Below are 23,422 nucleotides of genomic sequence, written 5' to 3'. Positions count from 1 at the left end.
CTCAGTCTTCCTAAGAGCACTCTAAGTACACTTGTTTTACAGATGTAGAAACTAGGGCTTAGAGAGGTGAAAGTAACACAGCGACCGAGCAAAGATACAAACCCAGGCTATCTGAAGCAAGAGCGACCAGGGTGAGCTCCTTAACTGTTAGCTTTTCCTCCCTGTTACTGCCTTTAAGAAGTTTTTTTGGATTTCACCTAGTATAAGAACATCACTCCTTTCTCTAAACTTTCATTTTATGATTTTTGGCCATTTCCTGCTTTCTTAGTTCGTTTATGGCCTCTAGGTGTGGGAGATACAAAGGTAAATAAGACCATAAAATGCAATTTAGCTCCTCTTGCATGTGGCCTCTCTCCCTTAGTAGGCATCTTCCTGAAAGCAGTAACCTGGTCTCCCTCTTAGCTCTGCACTGTGTCTGGCACAATGTTGCCACTTGAATTACAGTAGTGAACAAAACATAAAGCCCTTGCTTTCTTGGAGTGTATATTTTGATAGGGAGAACAAATAATGCATTAGGAAAAAATAGAATAATTTCATATGTAAGTGCTACGAAATTTGGGGAAAGGGGTGTATGCCAAATCTGAGCTGAGGCCCGAAGAATAAGAAGCCAGCACACGAAGATCACAGTGGAAGCGACTTTTACGCCATGGCAGACTCTGTGCTAAGCTGCTGCCTTAAACAGCTGTTAAGAGAACAGTCCAGATTCATGCTCTCATGAAACTGGCATTCCAGTATGTGTGACTGTTAGGGCAGGGATGAAAATAATAAAATAAAACAGGGCAGTGTAAGAACAGAGATTCAATAGTTGCTAATTTTGGTTGCTTGGTCAAGGAAGTCTTCTATAAAGTGGTGAGTTTAAGCTGTTATCTGAGTTTAAAAAGGAGTCACCTCTGTTAGGATCTGAGGGAAGAGTGTTTCAGGCAGAAACCAACTAGAATAAAGGCCCTAACCAGGAATGAGCTTGATGTATTCAAAAAAGATAAAGGAAACTATTTTGCTGGAAAACGTGGTAAGGAATATACTAGGTGAAGATACAGATCATATATGTTTTTTGTTCTTTTTTTCCCAGCTTTATTGAAAAATAATGTTTCTTACTGGCCACATGTGGCTATAGAGCACTTGAAACTTGGCTAGTGGCACACTGGAATGATGCTGAGAATCAGGGCGCATTCATTAATACGTGCCTCCCCATGTCCTGCTTCCTAATTCTGACTTCTGCCTGCCGTGATCACTTGATCACCAAAGCTGCATTGCCAATCATAGTTCAAATATTTATCTGTGAGGTTTGCTTTTTGTATTTAAGTTCCCATAAATTTTTATTTCATTATATTTATTCTGCAGATGATCATTGGCATGTTTGAACAGTATCATTCTACTTCCCCAGCTCTTTATATTCTAGACTGAGAGATTTTATTTTTGATTATCATCTTAATCTGACTTTATACACATTCCTTATTTTTTGAGATGTAACAGTACAAACTTTTAGGATTGTAAAGGAAGAGACTCTAGCCTTTGGGATGTTATTAGATGTTAGAACTAAGATATTTTCTAGGATTAACATTATTCTGAAAATTTGGGTGACTGCTTCAATTTCTTTCATCTCATCCTCTGTCACCCATTCTCTTCCTGAGGATGAGATAGTTGGATGGTGTCATCGACTGAATGGACATGAGTTTGAGCAAACTACTGGAGATAGTGAAGGACAGGAAAGCCTGGTCTGCTGCTGTCCATGGGGTTGCAAAGAGTCAGATACAGACATGACTGAGCAACTGAACAAATCTATTTCTTTATATTATCAATGTTTTAACCTTGACTCAGCTAGGCCAGTATTCCTCTTTAAACTTTTTAGGCACTAGTTACCCATTTAGAGAATAATTAGACAGATGGTTTATTTAAAGTTGTATATTTGTCTTTTGCTGCCTATTAATATTTTTAATGTGTATGATACCCAAGTGATATGCATATATATAATTGATATATTTTAAATCTCTTTAGACATTTCTTATGGGGCTTCCCTGGTGACTCAGTGGTAAAGAATCCACCTGCCAATGCAGGAGACGTGGGTTTTAATCCCTGGGTCAGGAAGATCCCCTGGAGAAGGAAATAGCAACCCACTCCAGTATTCTTGCCTGGAGAATCCCATGGACAGAGGAGCCTGGCAGGCTACAGTCCATGGGGTGACAAAGAGTTGGACACGACTTAGTGGCTGAACAAGGAAACATTATTATATTATCTAATAGCTAGTATAAAGGCTGGGGATCTTATTGTAAGTGCAATGGAAAGTCATTCGAGGCTTTTAAGCAGAGAAATTATATGATCTGACATGTGTGTAAAAAATCATGGCAGGGAAAAGGGTCGGGGTGAGAAAGAGATGCTAAGATATTAGGAGTGGAGGCAGGGAGACCAGTTAGGAAGCCCTTGCCTGGTGGGAGATGATGTGACTTGGCCAAGAGGTGGTGGAGATATATAATAGTGGACAGATTCAAGAAATGGTTTAAAGGTAAAGATTCGGATAGGGGACACAGGAGAGAAATCAAGGAAGATACCTGAAGCTTTGCAGTGAACAACTAGGTGGTGATTTACTGAAATGAGCAAAGGGTGGGGGGGGGGGTGGAAGGGGTCAGAGGGTCGTTTCTGGGTTTTTTTTTTTTTTTGGTTCTCTTAAGTGTAATAATATTTATTATTCTTTGCGTGCTTACTATGTGCCAGACGCTGCGCTAGACGGCTTACAGATTAAAATTTCACAATACTATCAGTAAATGCTGTGCCTCAGTTTTGTAGAAAAGAAGCTTAGGCTCAGACTAGGGACAAGGCGCATGTTCTCACCGCTAGAAGTGGTGGAAGCTGAATTCGAACCTAAGTCTGACTGCTTCCACGGACATCAGGCCTCTTCTTTGCGAAACCAAGACAGTTTTCTCGTGAGTTTTGTTAGGAGAAGGCAAAACATGACCTAAGCGTCGCGTCCGTTGTACCGTTGACTTTCAGTCATTGTCCCCGCCCATCTCGCTCGCGTACCTCCTCCCAGGCGTCCAGCGCCTAGCTCTATATGAATGAAATTCCTAGACTTGAAACCAAGATAAAACCTCCCTCCTGCAATTGGCCAGTGCTGGAGGAAGAGCCTTGTGATTGGTAGAGAGTCCAAGGAGGCGGGCGGAGGGAAACTTCTGGTACCGTGGACGCCGGCTCTAGGAACACATCCTACATCACCAATCTTGACGTAATTTTCTCCGACTGGCAGGTGCCTGGGCCGGACGGATTCCTGCGGCGGCGCGATTGTCTGACGTTTCCTCTTCTAATTGGCCGGGAGCTGCGGCTGAAGTTCCGAAGCCTAACTGGCCGCCCGCGCCGCTTCGGAGGTGAAGTGTACTGCACTGATTGGCTATGAGGCGCCGGCCGCGTGTGATGTCCGGAGCAGCGATTGGCTCTGGCCCGCTAGGGGCTTCTCTCGCCGGGACTCGGGACTCCCGGGAAGTGACTGGTAGAGGAGGGGGCAAGCTAGCTGTCGCTCCTAAGTCGGAGACCCGGGCGTAAGGCGGTCTCTCTGGGCTGGGTGGGCTGGCGAGCCGACGCGGCGGCGGGGGCTGTGAGGAGTGTGGGGGGCCGGGGCCGGCGCAGAGGGACTATGGCCCCGCAGAACCTGGGCACCTTCTGCCTGTTGCTGCTGTACCTCATCGGGACCGTGATCGCCGGGTGAGGAATTGGAATCTGCGGGCACGGGGCCATTAAGTCAGTCTTGGCTGGGAAGGAGGCTGGGTAGAGAAGGGGACATTGTCCGACGGGGGGAGTGGAAAGGGGCGTTGCTGTGGTGAGGCGGTGGAGAGGAGTGGGTAGTGTGGGCCAGGCTAGTGGGATGGAGAGGAGGACAGTGGGTGGGTGACCCGGGTGATAGGAGCTTAGACCCAGAAGCCCTAGAGCTAGATTTGCCCAGAGAAGCGAGGGTTGGATGCAGTGCCAAACGCAACGTGGGATGGGGGTCTGCTGAGTTGGAGAAGGGGACGATACAGTGTTAAGTCTACAACGAGCCGTTGGGCTGACATTAAAGTGGGTGGGTTGTGATGCCAGGCAAAGTGAGGAAGTGGGGAGAATAGGTAGGGTAGCCATGCCGGGACTGAAAGAAATTGGATTGAGGGAGCAAGGTAGACCCTTTGAATAGCCCTTGTACCTTTCAGCTTCGTGAGATACTGAGCCTAAGCTGTCATCATGCCTCACTGTCTCTCCAGGGAGCATTCTTAGGGAGCTGAGTAGTATTACAAGCAGAAGGGAGAAACATTTTACCAATAGACAGTAGACTGGAATTCTAGCCCCACCCAACTTATGAATTATGTGACTTTGAAAGAAAACCTAAATTCCCATCTTTGACATGAGGATGATAATGTGCCACCTGTTTGACGGAAGCAGGATCTCCTGGACTCTAGACATTCTCCAGCCTTTAAGATCCACTATCATGTAGGCCCAGTGCCCACTGAATTTGATATGCCAGGCTCATATTTAGAATGTGGAAAATAGTAAATCCTTCAGTTCAGTTCAGTTCAGTCGCTCAGTCGTGTCCGACTCTTTGCGACGCCATGAATCGCAGCACGCCAGGCCTCCCTGTCCATCCCCAACTCCCGGAGTTCACTCAGACTCACGTCCATCGAGTTGGTAATGCCATCCAGCCATCTCATCCTCTGTCGTCCCCTTCTCCTCCTGCCCCCAATCCCTCCCAGCATCAGGGTCTTTTCCAATGAGTCAACTCTTCGCATGAGGTGGCCAAAGTCCTGGAGTTTCAGCTTTAGCATCATTCCTTCCAAAGAAATCCCAGGGCTGATCTCCTTCAGAATGGACTGGTTGGATCTCTTTGCAGTTAGCTTCTGACAAATTTGTAGGTTACTCTGAAAGGAGAAAGCACTACCTAGAAGAACTTGACACTTTAAGTGCTTGTTATTCTCTTAAAAGTTTTTTTTTACCCCCGTGTGCATATATGCTTAAACTTTTTTTTTTTCTTCTTGTGAAACATCTTATATTTCTAAATTAAAAATCTTCTTCTCCTGGGTAAAACTTTATTGTATTTTTAACATGTTTTTGTTAGCACTTTTTGCACTTAAAGCAATGTGTACCTTAAATTGTTGGAACAAGATGTCAGTATAAATCCTGTTAATACTCTTAACTATAAAGTTAGTGGAAAAGTGAAAGTGCTAATCACTCAGTTCTGTCCAACTCTTTGGAACCCCATGGTTCCTAGAAACCCACCAGGCTTCTGTGTCCTTGGAATTCTCCAGGCAAGAATATTGAAGTGGGTTGCCATTTCCTTCTCCAGGAGATCTTCCCGACCCAGCAATCAAACTTAGGTCCCTTGCATTGCAAGCAGATTCTTTACCATCTGAGCCACCAGGGAAGCCCAACTATAAACTTAAGTCTTTCATAAAGGAGTCTCTTGGGAACTGTAATGTTGATACTGAGCTGTGCCAACCATCTCCCTGTGTTTTTCTCGGCTATTTCCTAACCATTTTTATATTAAGTATATCCTAAGTAAGCCTCATTTTTTATATAGTTAGCTCTTTTGTTGTTAACATTAGTGAACCTTTATCTAGTTTTGTCTCAAGAGATGCCAGCTTTTGTATATTTGGGGGGAGGGGGATAAAGCACCTAAATAATCCTCATGGAATAATCTTCATCCCCTTGTCAGTGATAATTTTAAAAACTTACACATAAAATGTTTATATGATTTCCCTAAAGTGTGACTTAGAGCTTATTAAATCATTTTTTTTTTAAGTTCTCTGGTATATTGCATGGATCTTGGTACCCCAATGCATTTTTCCCTGACTACATTTTAAAATTATCATCACTCCTACATTATCTCCACTGTGAATAACTTTCCCATCCCTTGGTTGAGAGAGTGTATTTTCAGAATAATTTCTGCTGGCTAAAGGGATAGACTTTTGAGAGCATACTTATTTAGTCATTTCATTCAATGAATATTTATTGGTGTCTTCTATGGACTGGATATGGTCCCTGCCCTCAAAGTTTATTAGTCTGATTCTGTCTTCCCATTGGCCTTTCCTGCAAAGATTCGCTCTCCAGTTAATTTAGTTCTAGCATAGTTCCTGGCAAGGAGGTTAGTGGCTCTGCACTTTGTCTCCTGACTTATGCCATGTGCATATTTGCAGCTGCTGAGACTTATAGGCACCAGCATATGGGTTCCAGCAGCTGGCTGTGATTAAGACTTGACCTAGACAAACTGGAATAACTCCTAGTAATGGAAACAGTGAGAGACTTTATATTTTGGGGCTCCAAAATCACTGCAGATGGTGACTGCAGCCATGAAATTAAAAGATGCTTGCTCCTTGGAAGAAAAGCTATGAGCAACCTAGACAGCATATTAAAAAGCAGAAACATTACTTTGCCAACAAAGGTCCATTTAGCCAAGGCTATGGTTTTTCCAGTAGTCATGTATGGATGTGAGAGTTGGACTGAGTGCCAAAGAATTGATGCTTTTGAACTGTGGTGTTGGAGAAGATGCTTGAGAGTCCCTTAGACAGCAAGGAGATCCAAGCAGTCCATCCTAAAGGAAATCGTCCTGAATATTCATTGGCAGGACTGATGCTGAAGCTGAAATTCCAATACTTTGGCCACCTGATGTGAAGAACTGACTGATTGGAAAAGACCCTGATGCTGGGAAAGATTGAAGGCAGGAGAAGTAGATGACAGAGAATGAGATAGATGGATGGCATCACTAACTTGATGGACATGAGTTTGAGCAAGCTCCGGGAGTTGGTGATGGACAGGGAGGCCTGGCGTGCTGCAGTCCATGGAGTCGCAAAGAGTCGGACACGACTGAGTGACTGAACTGACTGAATGACTGCAAAATTGATATTTTCTCTTTTTCGGCGCAAAACTCCACAACTCATACATTCAAATGAATGTTATTCTCTTTTCAGACTTCTCTTGTTTGGGCTTTGACTTAACTTCTGTGTTAACCTCTGAAGTTAATTTCAGTCACTTCATCTTTAACATTCCAAGAGTGCTACTGTTGGTCAGAACGTTTATGTGATACAATCTTTTTGGATAAAGAAAATCATCCTTTGAGATTATTTGATCTTTGGAAGCAGTCATTTGAAGTCAGTAATAGAGGATGACAAAGAGACTCAATTTGATTATAGAGTTCTTGCTTGGAAATAATGTGTGACCATAAAATAAGAAAATGATTTTCTTGACTAAAACTAGTAGGAGAAGAATGTCACAGATACTTTGAATAATCCTAGCATTGTTCAAAAAGTACATAGCCTCTCATTATGATTGCTTCAGTGTATGAAACTCATTACAAATTCTGGTGTGTTTTTTTTTAGTTATTCTTTTTGTGTGTCACACATGTATCTTCATTTTCCTACCTCTTTGCTCAGACACAAACCTAAATGTAAAGGAAAAAATTTCACTTTTAAAAATGTAATGTATAACCCTTTAATGAAGTATCTTCTCCCTCTCCTGCATCCCCAGGCGAGACTTCTATAAGATCTTGGGGGTGCCTCGCAGTGCCTCTATAAAGGATATTAAAAAGGCCTACAGGAAACTAGCCCTGCAGCTTCATCCTGACCGGAATCCTGATGATCCACGAGCACAGGAGAAATTCCAGGATCTGGGTGCTGCTTATGAGGTGAGTCAGGAAGAAGGTAAAGTATAAATAAAACCTGCAGATACAGAAAAGACTGTGTAACGCAGAGTAACACTCCCGTTTTTCAGGTCATTTTTTAAAAGAAATAGACAATAGATAAAAGTAGTACTCAATGCTATATTGTACATGTATTTTAGAAGGTACTACACTTCCTGCCCTTTTCATATCCGCATTTGTTTTATTAAGGAGAGTAGTGTTAACAAAGATGAATGAAAGCAGATAGAATTGGTAGATTAATTAGTAGATTGATCTTCGGTCTGTGTGTTTGGGAGTTGGAGCCAGAAGCAGAAACAAAATCTAAATGAGGATTGCAAATCCACCTGCCTATATGGACCAGGTAGATAATATGCATGGCAGGTATAAGGTAAAACAGGAGGGTGGATATTCTGCCTCCATTTTAGCAATCAACAGGGAATGAAGAGGCCTGTGACAAACTGAAGACTTGACTCATTTCAAGGGAGCAGCTGGTGTTCAACCCCAACCAGCTTTTGCCATATATAGAAGTAAGCACTGTGTTGCCAGATCATTTAATTTTTCTAGAGGAGTGGAATTCCTGATTTTTTTGGTAAATTTTCCTGGTTATAACATGTTGGGAAGTAATTCAATTTAAAATTTTCTTTTATGTGCAGATCAAAGAAAACATAGCTATAGTTTGAATTTGCAACCTCTAATCTAGAGGTTAAAACACTTTGATGTGTATCATTTCATTTAATCTTCATTAGGACAACATGAAATATAGTAGAGCTGGGCATATTCTTATTCCCATTTTCTTTCTTTCTTTTTCATTTTTAACAACACAGAGGAATATTTACTGAATCCTTAATCACCTTTTTGGCTATTTGAAAAACCATTTCACACAGAACCATTTTACAGAACACCATGGTGAAAAAATTTTTACAAATAAGCAACTGATAATCTTTCATGTGTATTAATTTAAGAGTTAGCTGCTTTGCACGTGTTGCAATTCACCTTTCTCCTAGAAATAGGATAAGAGATCTGTGGTTATATTTTTTTTCAGCTTTGTTGAGATATAATTGATAAATGAAACTGTAAGATATTTAAAGTATACCTTGTGGTGATTTGATATGTGTATACATTGTGAAAGGATTTTGCTCAATCCATCACATCATGTATTTCTTTTTATAGTGAGGACATTTAAGTTCTGCTTTCTTTACAACTTGCAGCTATACAATACAGTGTTATCAATTCTAGTCACCATTTATTCCCATTTTCTAAAAGGGCACAGAAAAAAATAATTTGACTCCAGTAGTCAGGGAGCTACAGCTTCTGAATTCAGATTAAATCCCTGTATAGTGAGAAGATTGGAAACAAGTCTGAAAAATATTTTAGTGGGAAAAAACCACAAAGAGGGGATTCCAAGGCCTTCTGGGTTAAAGAAGTGAATGAAGTAAAAGTGATTTATATGCTCATGAAACTTAAAATTAATGGGGTTTCCCTTTCTTCTCTCAACACCTATAGGACCAAAATTCCTAACCTTAGGCTCACAAATAAACTTGAGAGGGTTGGTGGACCCTCTTAAATTACTGTATGTAACATTTTGTTTCTTGTTAATATGGATTCCATGTTTTGCACTTTATTTACCATGAATACTCCCATTGTTTGCTAGAAACCCAATAATCAAAAATATTTTCTGGGAGAACTGTTGCTAAGAATTTTCCATGCTCTTTATAGATTCTGCATGTTGTTTCACCATGACCTAGGCAGGCTATACATGCATCATTCAATGAGATTGCAATTTAACTCAGAACCTTTCTAGTCCCCAGTTCAAATTTTCTTTCTTCTTTGCGTGTTTCACTTGATTGCCTGCCTTTGGCCCTTGGATAAATTAGTGTCCATAAATCAAAATCTCACTAAAGTTGAAGGGTCTATTGTGAATACATCTGTCTTCTCTACTGAGCTGAGATTACTGCAGGCATTTTAATTAGTTGAGACTGGTTGATTGGCCAGTCAACTAAGAAATTCCTTTCTTTCTCTTAAAAATAAAAGTTTCCAAGACTGGAATAAAACTGCATTCTTTAGATAGAAGAGAAGTGAGGAGTAAGTGAATGATAATAGATAACTTTGAGGGTAGATTTGGATGAGTTATTACAGAAGCCTCCTATGTCCAAAAAGAAGCTGACTTAAAAATAGTCTTTGTTTTGAGGGGTTTGAAATGGAATTTCTTATGGATCCAATCTGGAATTCATTTCTTTGCCAAGACAAGAACAGAGAAGTGGACTTGAAAGTGAAAATATTGAAAATCATGATCACATAATAATGAGGATTTTTTGTTCGTTTGTTTTTTAAGTTAACTCTGCCCATTTCTATTTCCCCAAAGTAGCTTTTTTTTTTTTTTTTTTTTTTTAAGGATATTTATCAAACCCTTTATTTTTCACCTGCTCTATCATAGTGGCTTTAGTTGAGTACTCTAGTCACTTCTAGTCTAACTCATTTCTCTTTGATTTTAAGAATGCTCACTTTCTTATACACTGACTTTCTTCTTATCCTTCTGAATGTATCTTAAATGTTAATAGATTTTTTTACTGTGGTTCCTTACACATCATTCAGGCCCTGAGCCAAAAATGTGTCTTATTTACATATGCCAATCAGATCTTCCCTTTCTTTTGCTGAGTCAACAAGGCCCATATACTTCCAACCTTTTTTTTCCTGAGCCAACACAAGCATGAGTTTCAAAGAACTTTTTCCTTCAGTCTGCTGTCTAAATAGAAATGTAAGAATACCAAAGAACATAAAGTAGTTTAATTTTCAAAGTTATGTTGTTGTTTAGTTGCTAAGTTCTGTCAGTCTCTTTGTGATGCCATGGGACTGTAGCCCTCCAGGCTCCTCTGTCCATGGAATTCTCCAGACAGGAATTCTGGAGAGGGTTGCCATTTCCTTCTCCAGGGAGTCTTCCCAATCCAGGGATCAAACCCGCATCTCCTGCTTAGCAGGCGGATTCTTTACCACTGAGCTACCTGGGAAGCCCCTTCAAAGTGCATATATTTCAGAATGCTGTCAATAAATGGGAGGCTTCTTTTGGAAGGCAAATTTTGAATAACACTGAAGTTTATTTTGTTTTACATTCTTTATTCTAGATATGAAATGGTCCCATGAGAAAGCATATACTTATGACTGAGCATCTAGTTTTCTAAAACCATTAAAACTTTCAGTCAGTTCAGTTCAGTTCAGTCGCTCAGTCGTGTCTGACTCTTTGCGACCCCATGAATCACAGCACGCCAGGCCTCCCTGTCCATCACCAACTCACAGAGTTCACCCAGACTCACATCTGTCGAGTCAATGATGCCATCCAGCCATCTCATCCTCTGTCGTCCCCTTCTCCTCCTGCCCCCAATCCCTCCCAGCATCAGAGTCTTTTCCAATGAGTCAACTCTTCGCATGAGGTGGCCAAAGTCCTGGAGTTTCAGCTTTAGCATCATTCCTTCCAAAGAAATCCCAGGGCTGATCTCCTTCAGAATGGACTGGTTGGATCTCCTTGCAGTCCAAGGGACTCTCAAGAGTCTTCTCCAACACCACAGTTCAAAAGCATCAATTCTTCGGGGCTCAGCTTTCTTCACAGTCCAACTCTCACATCCATACATGACCACTGGAAAAATCATAGCCTTGACTAGATGGACCTTTGTTGGCAAAGTAATGTCTCTGCTTTTCAATATGCTATCTAGGTTGGTCATAACTTTCTTTCCAAGGAGTAAGCGTCTTTTAATTTCATGGCTACAGTCACCATCTGCAGTGATTTTGGAGCCCAAAAAAAGAAAGTCGGACACTGTTTCCACTGTTTCCCCATCTATTTCCCATGAAGTGATGGGACCAGATGCCATGATCTTCATTTTCTGAATGTTGAGCTTTAAGCCAACTTTTTCACTTTCCTCTTTCACTTTCATCAAGAGGCTTTTTAGTTCCTCTTCACTTTCTGCCATAAGGGTGGTGTCATCTGCATATCTGAGGTTATTGATATTTCTCCCGGCAATCTTTATTCCAGCTTGTGCTTCCTCCAGCCCAGCGTTTCTCATGATGTATTCTGCATATAAGTTAAATAAGCGGGGTGACGATACACAGCCTTGACATACTCCTTTTCCTATTTGTAACCAGTCTGTTGTTCCATGTCCATTTCTAACTGTTGTTTCCTGACTTGCATATAAGTTTCTCAAGAGGCAGGTCAGGTGGTCTGGTATTCCCATCTCTTAAAGAATTTTCCACAGTTTATTGTGATCCACACAGTCAAAGGCTTTGGCATAGTCAATAAAGCAGAAATAGGTGTTTTTCTGGAACTCTCTTGCTTTTTCGATGATCCAGTGGATGTTGGCAATTTGGTCTCTGGTTCCTCTGCGTTTTCTAAAACCAGCTTGAACATCTGGAAGTTCACGGTTCAGGTATTGCTGAAGCCTGGCTTGGAGAATTTTGAGCATTACTTTACTAGCATGTGAGATGAGTGCAATTATGTGGTAGTTTGAGCATTCTTTGGCATTGCCTTTCTTTGGGATTGGAATGAAAACTGACCTTTTCCAGTTCTGTGGCCACTGCTGAGTTTTGCAGATTTGCTGGCATATTGAGTGCAGCACTTTCACAGCATCATCTTTCAGGATTTGAAAGAGCTCAACTGGAATTCCATCACCTCCACTAGCTTTGTTCATAGTGATGCTTTCTAAGGCCCACTTGACTTCACGTTCCAGGATGTCTGGCTCTAGGTCAGTGATCACACCATCGTGATTATCTTGGTCGTGAAGATCTTTTATTAAAACTTTAGAAAGTCTTTTTTCAAGTTGTGAAATTGAGCTTGAGCATCTTTCGTAGAGCAGTGTCCCTTTTCACTCTTTGCAATTCAGACTCAGGGCGTTATGAGCTGTTTGTGCCAGACAGCACTCTTCCACAAATGGATTTCTACATATATCAAAAGAATGAAAGGGGAATATGAAAATATCGCATTGTAGACCTTTCTGGAGACCTGTCATTTGATTCCCTCGACTTGCCAATCTCTTAATTTGTATGGGGTAGTGTCGGGTAGAGCTTATGGTATAGATACATGAGGCTGAGCAAAGTTGAAGGCTGGCCTTATTTACTGCTTCTGTGACTAATGACAGTCTTGTCTGTCATGTCCCGGGTTTATAGTTTAGAGAGATAATACAGCATAGTGGTTAGCAGCCTAAGTATGGGAGTCAAACTACATGGGAAGTGAACCTGAGGAATTCATCTCACTCTTTCCTGTTACTGCCCTCACATTCATAGCCATGTCGCTAATCTTGTTAGTGCTAATCTGCATGATGTTTATGCAGCTAGGTGAGTTCTGATCAATTTAAATTAAAAACATGAGTTGAGCATTGTGAAAAGTTACAAAATGAATGCTGATCAAAGAATTTATTAACTCTTAAACATGCCTTAATACCATACATAATAAAAGCCACAATCCACTAAAATTTTACACACAGTATCAGAGTTTAAAAATTTTAAAACATAAATGTGAATGCACCTTACCAAACCATTACCAATTCATAATCGTTTCCTCCACTGGCTTTTGCCCCCAGGTTTTATCGGATAGTGAGAAACGGAAACAGTATGATACATATGGTGAAGAGGGCTTGAAAGATGGGCATCAGAGCTCCCATGGAGACATTTTCTCACAGTAAGTAATTTATCCATCTGCAAGGTATTAGTGTCTGAGAGTGGATCACTTAGTGATTATTAAAGATTTATCCTTGCTCCCTTGTTCAGAATCTTTTGATGAAGAGTACAACTCAACTGATCCTTGACCAGAAGGTCATTCATCATCCTTTGTATGGGAATATACTTCTCTATTTTCACAAAGCTCCAGCAAAGACAGGTAGTACTTACAGGGATGTCCTCCTAGCCAACCATATCAGTTGAATCAATCCCGACTCTGTTGTGGGTGATATATGTTGGGAACCAGTTCCATTTGTCTCCTCGCTCTCTTCAAATCTGCAAACCACTTAACTGAGCAAGGTGATTCTTGTAAGAGAGAGAAATTCCTGCTCCTATACCCAGAGCTGCCTCTTCATCCTGGCAGCAAGAAAGGGATGATTGTGATCATCAGCATTGGTGGAAGGAGTCAGGGCAGAGACTCTCCGTCTCTTGCTGCTCCCAGCTTTCTGAGAAGGCTGAGTGGCTGGATGATAAACACCTTACCTTCCCACTCTTTGAGGCCCACTTTATTGAACATTTGAATTTTCATGTGCTCTGATGATGCATAAACAGGAGGTCCCGATTGGGGGTTTTGAGTCAAATTATAAATAAACAGATATTTGAATATGCATTTCTGTGGGGAGGATGCAGTGCTTTCTTCAGATTCTTAAAGAGTTTTGTGAACTCAAAAAAAGGAAGAATCACAGTTGCTATGTTTAGTGTTTGGGGGTGACGGTAGATTTTCAGGACCTGTGAAGATGTGTGAGTAATACGGTTAGGAAATCTCCTCTTGTGCAGGATTGATTTGGCTGCTTTAGCCTACCAGGGAAGTGTTCTGTTCGAACCTCTTGGCAGTTAGAAGTGATAGCCAGAGATGCCAGAAAGAGAAAAGGCTCTGCCCATGCCCCTCCTGCACCAAAATCCTCCCCCTCTGCTTTTATTCAAGATTCAGGGAGTCTATTCACCGAGACTGGGGGTCTTTTTGTCTTTTTTTTTTTTCCTGGAGGGAGGGGTTGAGGGGTTGTATGGTTGTCATCACTATGCCGACACCTGAGACTTCTTAACCAAAATTTAAGATTATGATTAGAACTCCTATGAAGTTAAAGGTCACTGTTTATATTAACCTTAAAGTGATGCTTTAAATATTTAAAGTGATGCTTCTGTTATTTAACACAAGTTAATTTTGATCATATGAGACCAGAACTTCCTTTTCTGTCAGATCCAGAGTTTTACTGAGGCTGATGCTTTTTTAGTTTAATTACGTATCCAAGATTTTTGTACAAAGCAGTAGCTTCTTTCACCAAAGTTAGTATCTAAAAAGCATATAAAGGTGAGCACTACAAGAGTCCAAAATTACCACTGGGTTCAGCAATACATGGGCTTATATATACTATACCCTTTCTCAATATCTCCATTATATTCTGATATTTGTCAGTATTAAAGAGATTTTTTTCATTGATTAAGAATTCATTGGCATACTTTATACACTGTACTGTATGTCTTCAGTTCAGTTCAGTCGCTCAGTCGTGTCCGACTCTTTGCGACCCCATGAATCACAGCACGCCAGGCCTCCCTGTCCATCACCAACTCCCGAAGTTCACTCAGACTCACATCCATCGAGTCAGTGATGCCATCCAACCATCTCATCCTCTGTCGTCCCCTTCTCCTCCTGCCCCCAATCCCTCCCAGCATCAGAGTCTTTTCCAATGAGTCAACTCTTCGCATGAGGTGGCCAAAGTACTGGAGTTTCAGCTTTAGCATCATTCCTTCCAAAGAAATCCCAGGGCTGATCTCCTTCAGAATGGACTGGTTGGATCTCCTTGCAGTCCAAGGGACTCTCAAGAGTCTTCTCCAACACCACAGTTCAAAAGCATCAATTCTTCGGGGCTCAGCTTTCTTCACAGTCCAACTCTCACATCCATACATGACCACTGGAAAAATCATAGCCTTGACTAGATGGACCTTTGTTGGCAAAGTAATGTCTCTGCTTTTCAATATGCTATCTAGGTTGGTCATAACTTTCTTTCCAAGGAGTAAGCGTCTTTTAATTTCATGGCTGCAGTCTAGACAATATTAAAAAGTTTTTTTGTGTTGGGGCAATATATATGTGCTGTATATTTATACTATAAATACTATATAAGTTATAGATGATGTTATTACTTCAGTGTATTAAAAATGTCTTTCAGTTTGCTCATTGGTAGGTCACAATATTTTATCAGTGTGAAGAAAACTAAAATTGTAAGAGGTGAATTCTGATTTCTTTTCCTGATGATTTTACACTTACCAACAGCTTCTTTGGAGATTTTGGTTTCATGTTCGGAGGAACCCCTCGTCAGCAAGACAGAAATATTCCAAGAGGAAGTGATATTATTGTAGATCTAGAAGTCACTTTGGAAGAAGTGTATGCAGGAAATTTTGTAGAAGTAAGTCCAAATTATTCAGCTCTTCATATTCTCTATAATGTGTTCTTATGACTAAAACTAAGAGGTTTTTGGGTACCTTCTCTGTCTTTTAGGAAGGGGAGCAGTGCATAGAATTGAATTAATCATAATCCTTGGTTCATGATACACTGTAATTGTTTCATGAACTCATCTCTCAGCCCCAGAACTTAATAAAACAATAAACCATGACTTATAGCTACCTACATGCTACTTCCCTATTCCATCCCCCCACCTCCCTTCCAAGGTGACTACGTCGTATCCTGAGTTTCGTCTCTGTTGCCACTCTTTGTTTATTTGTTCTATTATATGTGTATGTATACCTGGATAGTATTTCGTTCACTCACATTGTTTCTGACTTTTTGAAAACATCATCAGACTGTACATTATCTTCTGAGACTGCCCTTTTTTTACTTACTCTTAATATTGTCAGGATTCACCCATGTTGTTGCTTACAGCTATAATTCTACTGAATAGAATCTCACTGCAACCACATTGGATCAATAAGCATGTAGGTTGTTTCCAGTTTTTTTCCAATTCCAAACAGCACTTTTAGGAAGCCTTATACCTATGTTCAGGTACAGAGATTAATTTCCCATGTTCCCTTGCAGGCCTGTTGTCTGTAGTCATTGGCTATACATAAAGTACACATCACTTTCTTGTAGTTAGCATGCTCCTAAACAAATTCCTTGTTAATCTAATTATTGTAAAGAATGTATGTATGTGACCTTGCTATTTAAATGCCCCCACGGTCGATTCTTTTTAAGAAAAATAATTACTCTAAAAGAGCATAGTGGTTAGAAGTACAGACTTTGGAGCTAGCCTGCCAGATTGAGAGTCCTGGCTCTGCCGTACATTGGTTGTGTGACCCTGGTCATGTTACCGAGCCTTGCTGTACTCTCATTCCATTCTCTGTAAAATGGAGACGATAGCGGCATCTATGTCATAAAGAGTTTGTAAATATATGTGATTAGGGCCTTGCTTGGCACACAGTAAGTGCCATAACTGTTAGCTCTAATTACTTTTATTGTTTATTCTGTTCAACTGGGCTTCATACATTCGTAGGCTTTGAGGGATTGTTCTCCAAGCATTTGCCTCATTCAGCGGCATAGACATGCGTTTCTTCATATATTTTAGTTTCCTTTGATTTGGAGGGATCAGAATGTTCGATTGCAGTCAGCTACAAGGAGATGCTCATTGTGTCTCTTCTTACAGGCTGAGTATCTAGACTGAGGCAGCATTGGAAAACACGGCCAGATTGAGTTGCCTGAAACAAGGAAGTGTTTTCATGAGGTTAATCATGGCTAATCTTGGAGTGGGAGCCACATGCCAGCTTTTGAAGGCTGTGGTTGTTCTTCAGGGCTCCTGCTTTACACAGCTCAGATTTCTCAAGAAATAGTAATTCTGTGGACTATGTTAACTCAGTAGTATTTCTTTGTGGCTTAGAGAAGGTGATCCTATACATACTATCTTCTAGTTCTCTTCTTTCTTACCCTCCTCTCTCTCCTCCAGCTTTAGAATTTGAGTCCATTAAAGATCCATTTAGTACGGTCCTGTGTGGGGGCTGACTTGTAACTCCTCCAGGACTTCTCTCAGCTGTAGGTCTCTCTGAAGGATGGCTTGGGAGAGAAGGGAAGGTTCCAGCCCAGATCCAGTGAGGAAACTGAAATCTGGGGGATGCAAAAGAGAAGCTTATGCTGTGTGTGCACTTCCTAGGTGGTTAGAAACAAACCCGTGGCGAGGCAGGCCCCTGGCAAACGGAAGTGCAACTGCAGGCAGGAGATGCGGACCACCCAGCTGGGCCCCGGGCGCTTCCAGATGACCCAGGAGGTGGTCTGCGACGAGTGCCCGAATGTCAAGTGAGTAGAAGCACCTTGTTCCATCTGCCAAGGGACACTTTAATCATCTCATTGGTCTAATAAAATGCCAATGGTCCATACCTAGATTTTTTTTCCTTCCCTCTCTTCCTCCTGCCGTGCCAGAGGACAGAGGAAAGAAATTAACATTTTTGTTTCTTCTTAAAGTATCTCTTCTGAATATCTTCTTTTATGTCTATAAACTAATCAGCTTTATTTCTGAATATTCTTAAAGCTGTTGGTATTCCATTTTTTTCTACTTGGAATATTTAGAGCAATCTTACATGTCCAGCTAAATTTCAGATTAGAGACATACTGTTTGCTGATTATATTATGAACACAACTATTTAATTGAACCTTCAATTGTATATATTAAATCCAGCTCATTTATTTGTGGGATCAGGGGAAAAAATCAAATAGGGTAAACTCACCTGTTAGATTTTCTGATAAACATGACACTGTCCTTTCAGGTGGACATTTATGTAAGTGAAAGTGGTTTTCTCTGTTATTGATCCTCGTGTTAAAGCAGCCAGCCAACTGTAGGCCCTTTTGGAATCAGTGGTTGTGTGATTACTTGATATATAGAAGCTTTGCCCTGGCATTTGGCAGGTGTAAGGTGTAAATGGATATCAAGTGGCTTTGTCATCTAGAGATACAGGCTAGTCTTCCAAGAAAAAGTAGATTGAGTAGATAAAATTGAATTATCTGTCTGGGATTTGGTTTATATTTTCATTTGTTTTTCCTTTTAAATTCTCTTTGTCTCAGACTAGTGAATGAAGAACGAACACTGGAGGTAGAAATTGAACCTGGGGTGAGAGACGGCATGGAGTACCCCTTTATTGGAGAAGGTGAAATATTGACATTGATGTTTTATTACCGTAACTTTCTGCTCTCTGATTGCTTATGAATATCTCCCACCTCACCCCATACTTCATGGCCACATAGTAAATGCATGCATCATTTCCAACACACTTCCATCGTTTTTTAGGACACAGGAAGCCTTTTGTGACCATCTTTAAGCTCTAGCATTACTGTTTATCCTCTGAATACAGTGGCCAAAAGTTACTGTCCAGTAGCCTAAACTGGGCTTCCCAGGTGGCACTAGTGATAAAGAACCTGCTTGCCAGTGCAGGAGGCATAAGAAATGTAGGTTTGATCCCTAGATCAGGAAGATCCCATGGAGGAAGGCATAGCAACCCACTTCGGTATTCTTGCCGAGAGAATCCCATGGACAGAGGAGCCTGGAGGACTATGGTCCATGGGGTTGCAAAGAATCAGACACGACTGAGCGACTTAGAATGCACACACAGCCTAAATTATATCCAGGTTTAAGATGTTCAGAACTTAATGGATTAATTTGAACTCTGCAATAAAAGAAGAGATGTAACTCTAATTGGCATTAATAAGATGCTCTCAGACCTCATTTTGGGGTTAAATTTAAAACTCTAGAAGAAAAAATAGCTTTAAAATATAAGGTTCAGAAATCAGTGAATCATCCTTTGTTTAGGAAATAGGTCAACTTATTTACTTCTGTGCCTGAGGCACAGGTGAGCCTCACTAATCTGAAATTTGATATAACCAGGTAGAGAGACTGTGCTCACAGATAGGCTTAACAATCAAAGCCCAAGTTAGTGGCTTTAAAAACTTTTTTCAGCTACCAAACAGATTTGCAGTGTTCCACTTACAATGTGTGGTAATCTTTTCTGTGTAGGTGAGCCTCATGTGGATGGAGAGCCAGGAGACCTGCGGTTCCGAATCAAAGTTGTCAAGTAAGTCATCTCAGTTTGGAAGCTTGCTTTGGGTTGGAGCCTCTTATTGAGTCTAAATATTTATTTACTCAGGACTTAAGATTCTGAAAGATGTTGGGAGGAGAGCATTGATAAGACAAGTAAGGAGCTGTGAAAGAGAAGCAGACAAGGAGGTCAGAGATATTAACTGAGGAAATGCGCCCTATGCAATAATGGGAGACTTTTCCATAGAAACGACCTACTGTGACGTCATCTGCAGCTGCTGGGCAGCTTCCCTGGTTGCCTCTCTTCAACATGCAGTGCCCCTTACATAAGAATTTTGCCTAGAACTCAGGCTTTCTTGTTTACCACTTTGGAGACCAGTGATACCTCTACTTCTAAGGATTCATTGAAACAGGATTCCCACCCAAATATGGGGAAATGGGCCCCCAGTGCCAAAGACTTTTATCTCTCTCATAGCACTCCTTAATCTCAGTGATCTTTCCCTAGTGTTCTTCATCTGCCTTGTCTTTCTGATCACTTCCCGGGAAACTGGGATATGTTCTGTTCCCTGAATAAACCTAGTCCCTTCTCAAGTCCATATCTGCCAGAATTCCCTCTTGTCCTGTCCCCAGCCTCCCATGCACCCTCCTTATCTATAGCTTCAGAGCTGATTGGGCCTTATAAACCCAGCTCTGGGATCCCCACCGATCTCTGATGCCCTTCTCCCCCAATTCCACGGCCAGAAGTTGTCCTCTTTTTTCCATAATCTGATTACTTGTATTTTAATTATATGCTTTTGCTGTTGCTGATCATAAGCTCCTGAAGATGAGGGTTTAATAAATCCTACTAACTTTATAGTCTCTATTAATACTGTACACAAAGGACTGTCTTAAGAGATGCTTATTGTTTGAAAGAGTGGTATCCATCCTTTTCCGTGACTTTTCTAAAAACTTTTTGAACTCTCCCAAAAAAAGACTTTGAAAGTTACTGATGTTTACCTTGTTCTCTTCCAGGCACTCAATATTTGAAAGGCGAGGAGATGACTTATACACAAATGTGACAATCTCCCTCGTAGAGTCCCTGGTGGGCTTTGATATGGACATTACTCACTTGGATGGTCACAAGGTAAGCAAACTAGTTCTTTTAAAACTCTGTCCTTTTAAAGCCTTCTTGTGGCTGATGTTGAGGTTACTTCAGTCCTTTGCAGCCACGGAGACATGTTTTGCTTGCCCCTTCATCCTGATGCTCTGCTGAGCTGTGACATGAGCTCTGGGTATCAATCAGTGCTCACCAGAAGCTGTGTTGTGCTCCGAGAGTACAGTCCTTCTCTAGCATCCCCTTTTGCTTTCCAGGTACATATTTCCCGCGATAAGATCACCAGACCTGGAGCCAAGCTATGGAAGAAAGGGGAAGGGCTCCCCAACTTTGACAACAACAACATCAAGGGCTCTTTGATAATCACTTTCGATGTGGATTTTCCAAAAGAACAGTTGTCAGAGGAAGCAAGAGAAGGTGAGGGTATAATGTTTACTGTTCAGGGAAAGATGAGGTCTGCTTTAGAAGGATCAGAGGCTTGGAGGGTGAAGGCTGCAATGGTTGCTTGAGAAGAGGGCCTAGGTGGTGGGTTGTAAGTAAAAAGGAAAAGGTAAAGGAAAAAGGAAAGAGGTCAAAAGTGGAAAGAGGACAAAGAAGAAGGGATGGAAGACAGCTGAAGAACTTTCTGTCCATTCCAATTGCCTTTTCTCATGGGATTTTGTGGGATGTGTGTGTTGTGTGTCTGCCTGAGACACAAAGACAAGGGATCACCTTGGACGTGCGTGTATGGGTATCCACACGTGATGAAGTTGGACATGGGTAGTTACTTGTTTAATTCAGATCCATGCTTGTCCTAGGGCCTTTTGAGGAGCCTCCCTGTGAAACATGCTCTTTTTTGTTTGTTTGTTTGTTTGTTTTTGTTGATTTTTTTTTTTGAAACATGCTCTTTAAGCTGCATTTTTGTTAATGGAGTCATTTGTTCCTTCTTTCCCCAGGTATCAAACAGCTACTGAAACAAGGATCAGTGCAGAAGGTTTACAATGGACTGCAAGGATATTAAGAATGAATAAAATTGGACTTTGTTTTAAAATAAGCGAATCAGCGATATTTATTATCTGCAGGGGTTTTTTTTGTGTGTGTATTTTTGTTTTCATTTTCAATATGCAAGTTCGGTTTAATTTTTTTTCTTCTAATGACCGTCATGAAATGTGTAAGCAGGCTTAAGAATTTGTCCATTTGTGTTGAGAAAAGAATGACCAGCAAAAGGTTTAACAATACCTCTCCCTTTGGGATTTATGTCTGGTGCTGCCGCCCGAGTTTCAAGAATTAAAGCTGCAAGAGGACTCCAGAAGACACCGTACAAAGGGTTGGAGTTAACTGTTAGCTGTTTCATTTGAAATGCCAACTGGAGAAGTCTGTTTTTAAATACATTCTGTTGTTAATTTTTTTCTTGACTCCTGTTTCTTGTTGGTTTAGCTCCCCTGTTGTCTCTCCCATCTCCATCTTTTTTCCTTGTCATTTTTCCTTAATCAGCTTCATTTCCCTCCCTGGGACCTGTGTGCTAGTTGGATTTTCCTCCCATGAAGCAAGATGAACGCACAAACCTGTGAGAGAGTGGTGAAGATCAAGCCCCCATACCCAGTTAAACACACATGGCACTTTCTAGAGAGGAGCCTGAAGAAATTAGAGATGGGAGTGGATGAAACAAGGACTTAATTATCCTTGAGAAAGTATATTCCTTCTCATTTTAATTAGGGAATAGTAAAATCTGACATGGGAACTTTATTGTTTAGAAAGCACTTGTCATGTGTCCAATCTCAGTTGACATGTTTAACAAGTCTTTGGCTTGTGTTGGGAACTAGGATTGTTGTTGTCCCTAGAAAATGAAATTTCAAGTACTAGAGTAACAAATTTACATTTTCTTCTGTCAGTAGCACCTAATTCAGGTGGTATGTGACTTCAATATATGTGAATTTGGAACCTCTTTCCTTTTTCTTCATTACATGGTCAGATCACACTCTACTCTTCTTTACTTTAGCTAGTGAATGTTTCAATGTTCAATAACTGTTGCAGAGGGTTTATGGAGCTGCCATCTAGCCATCAGTACGGTTCCAGCAACATTCCCGTCTTTGTCTATATAACAGCCAATGCTGCTGTTGCCTTTTTTTTTATTTTGCCCTGTTAAGGGAAGAGGGGAAGAAATTTCATCCATTTAGAACAGTTAACAAGCACATCATTTAACCTTGATCAGACACTATTTGGATTTGAGTGATCCAACTTTGCATTTACTTGTAAAGAGAAAGAAAACTGAGGAATATTTAAAATGCTAAAAATCTTAGAAAGTAAATGCACCACATAGATATGTATGTTTCATGGACTTTTTGTAAATTTAATATTCATTATGAACTAAGATTCTGTAGTTAATATCTGAAGAATAATTATAAACATTTATCTTCTATATCTTAGCCCAGGAGAGCTCTCGATCATGATTTGCACCTATTGATTTTTTCCAAGATTTTTGCAAGAATCAGTCACATACTAAACTAGAACTGTTCTTAGCTAGGAAGACCCCAGATATAATTTTTTTGCTGCAAATAAGAATGTTCATGGGGCTTTGTCACTATTTAAGTGCTTTCTCTGAAACACACTGTAATATGGAAAGACTTGTATCAGAGCCCCATAGGTTTTCTTGTAATAAAGCATAGTAACTGGATGATGTGGTGGAGATGACATGAAGATTGTAAAACCAGGCTTTAAAGTCCAGGCTTTTTGCACTAGGGTACAGCTGCCTTCCCAGAAGTTAATGCTGCCCCGAAGTGGAGCAGAAATCCCCAAGGCAGCAAGCTTCCTACGGAATGAGCTTGGGAGGTCATAGTGGTCAATATGTAAGCTCCCCTCAAGCCAAAAGTTTCTGTGTACCAAAAAAAAAAAAAAGTTTCTATGAGTTACAAAGTTACCATGCGAAGAACTGAAAACTTGTCCTCTTATTCATTGAGTAGAAAATATTTATTGAGTCCTTACTATGGGCCAGTTTCTGTTCAAGTGTTTTTATGGATGAGGTTG

The 23,422-nt window shown here is 40.8% G+C and overlaps 1 protein-coding gene across 1 annotated transcript; it reads left to right on the top strand.

The window, feature by feature from the left end:
• Positions 1-3,425: 3,425 nt before the first annotated feature.
• On the top strand, positions 3,426-21,805 carry DNAJB11 (DnaJ heat shock protein family (Hsp40) member B11). Its single transcript, XM_055568804.1, has 10 exons — positions 3,426-3,690; positions 7,474-7,630; positions 13,186-13,283; positions 15,591-15,723; positions 17,455-17,597; positions 18,360-18,442; positions 19,306-19,363; positions 20,338-20,449; positions 20,677-20,836; positions 21,355-21,805. The coding sequence occupies exons 1-10, from the start codon at positions 3,623-3,625 to the stop codon at positions 21,417-21,419; spliced, it is 1,077 nt and encodes a 358-aa protein (XP_055424779.1). The 5' UTR covers positions 3,426-3,622; the 3' UTR covers positions 21,420-21,805.
• Positions 21,806-23,422: the final 1,617 nt, after the last annotated feature.

The sequence above is a fragment of the Bubalus kerabau genome, chromosome 2 (genome assembly GCF_029407905.1).
Source record: "Bubalus kerabau isolate K-KA32 ecotype Philippines breed swamp buffalo chromosome 2, PCC_UOA_SB_1v2, whole genome shotgun sequence".
NCBI classification, from domain to species: Eukaryota; Metazoa; Chordata; class Mammalia; order Artiodactyla; family Bovidae; genus Bubalus; species Bubalus kerabau.
Note: the sequence above shows the minus strand (reverse complement) of the source record. Positions and strands in the feature narration are given on the sequence as shown.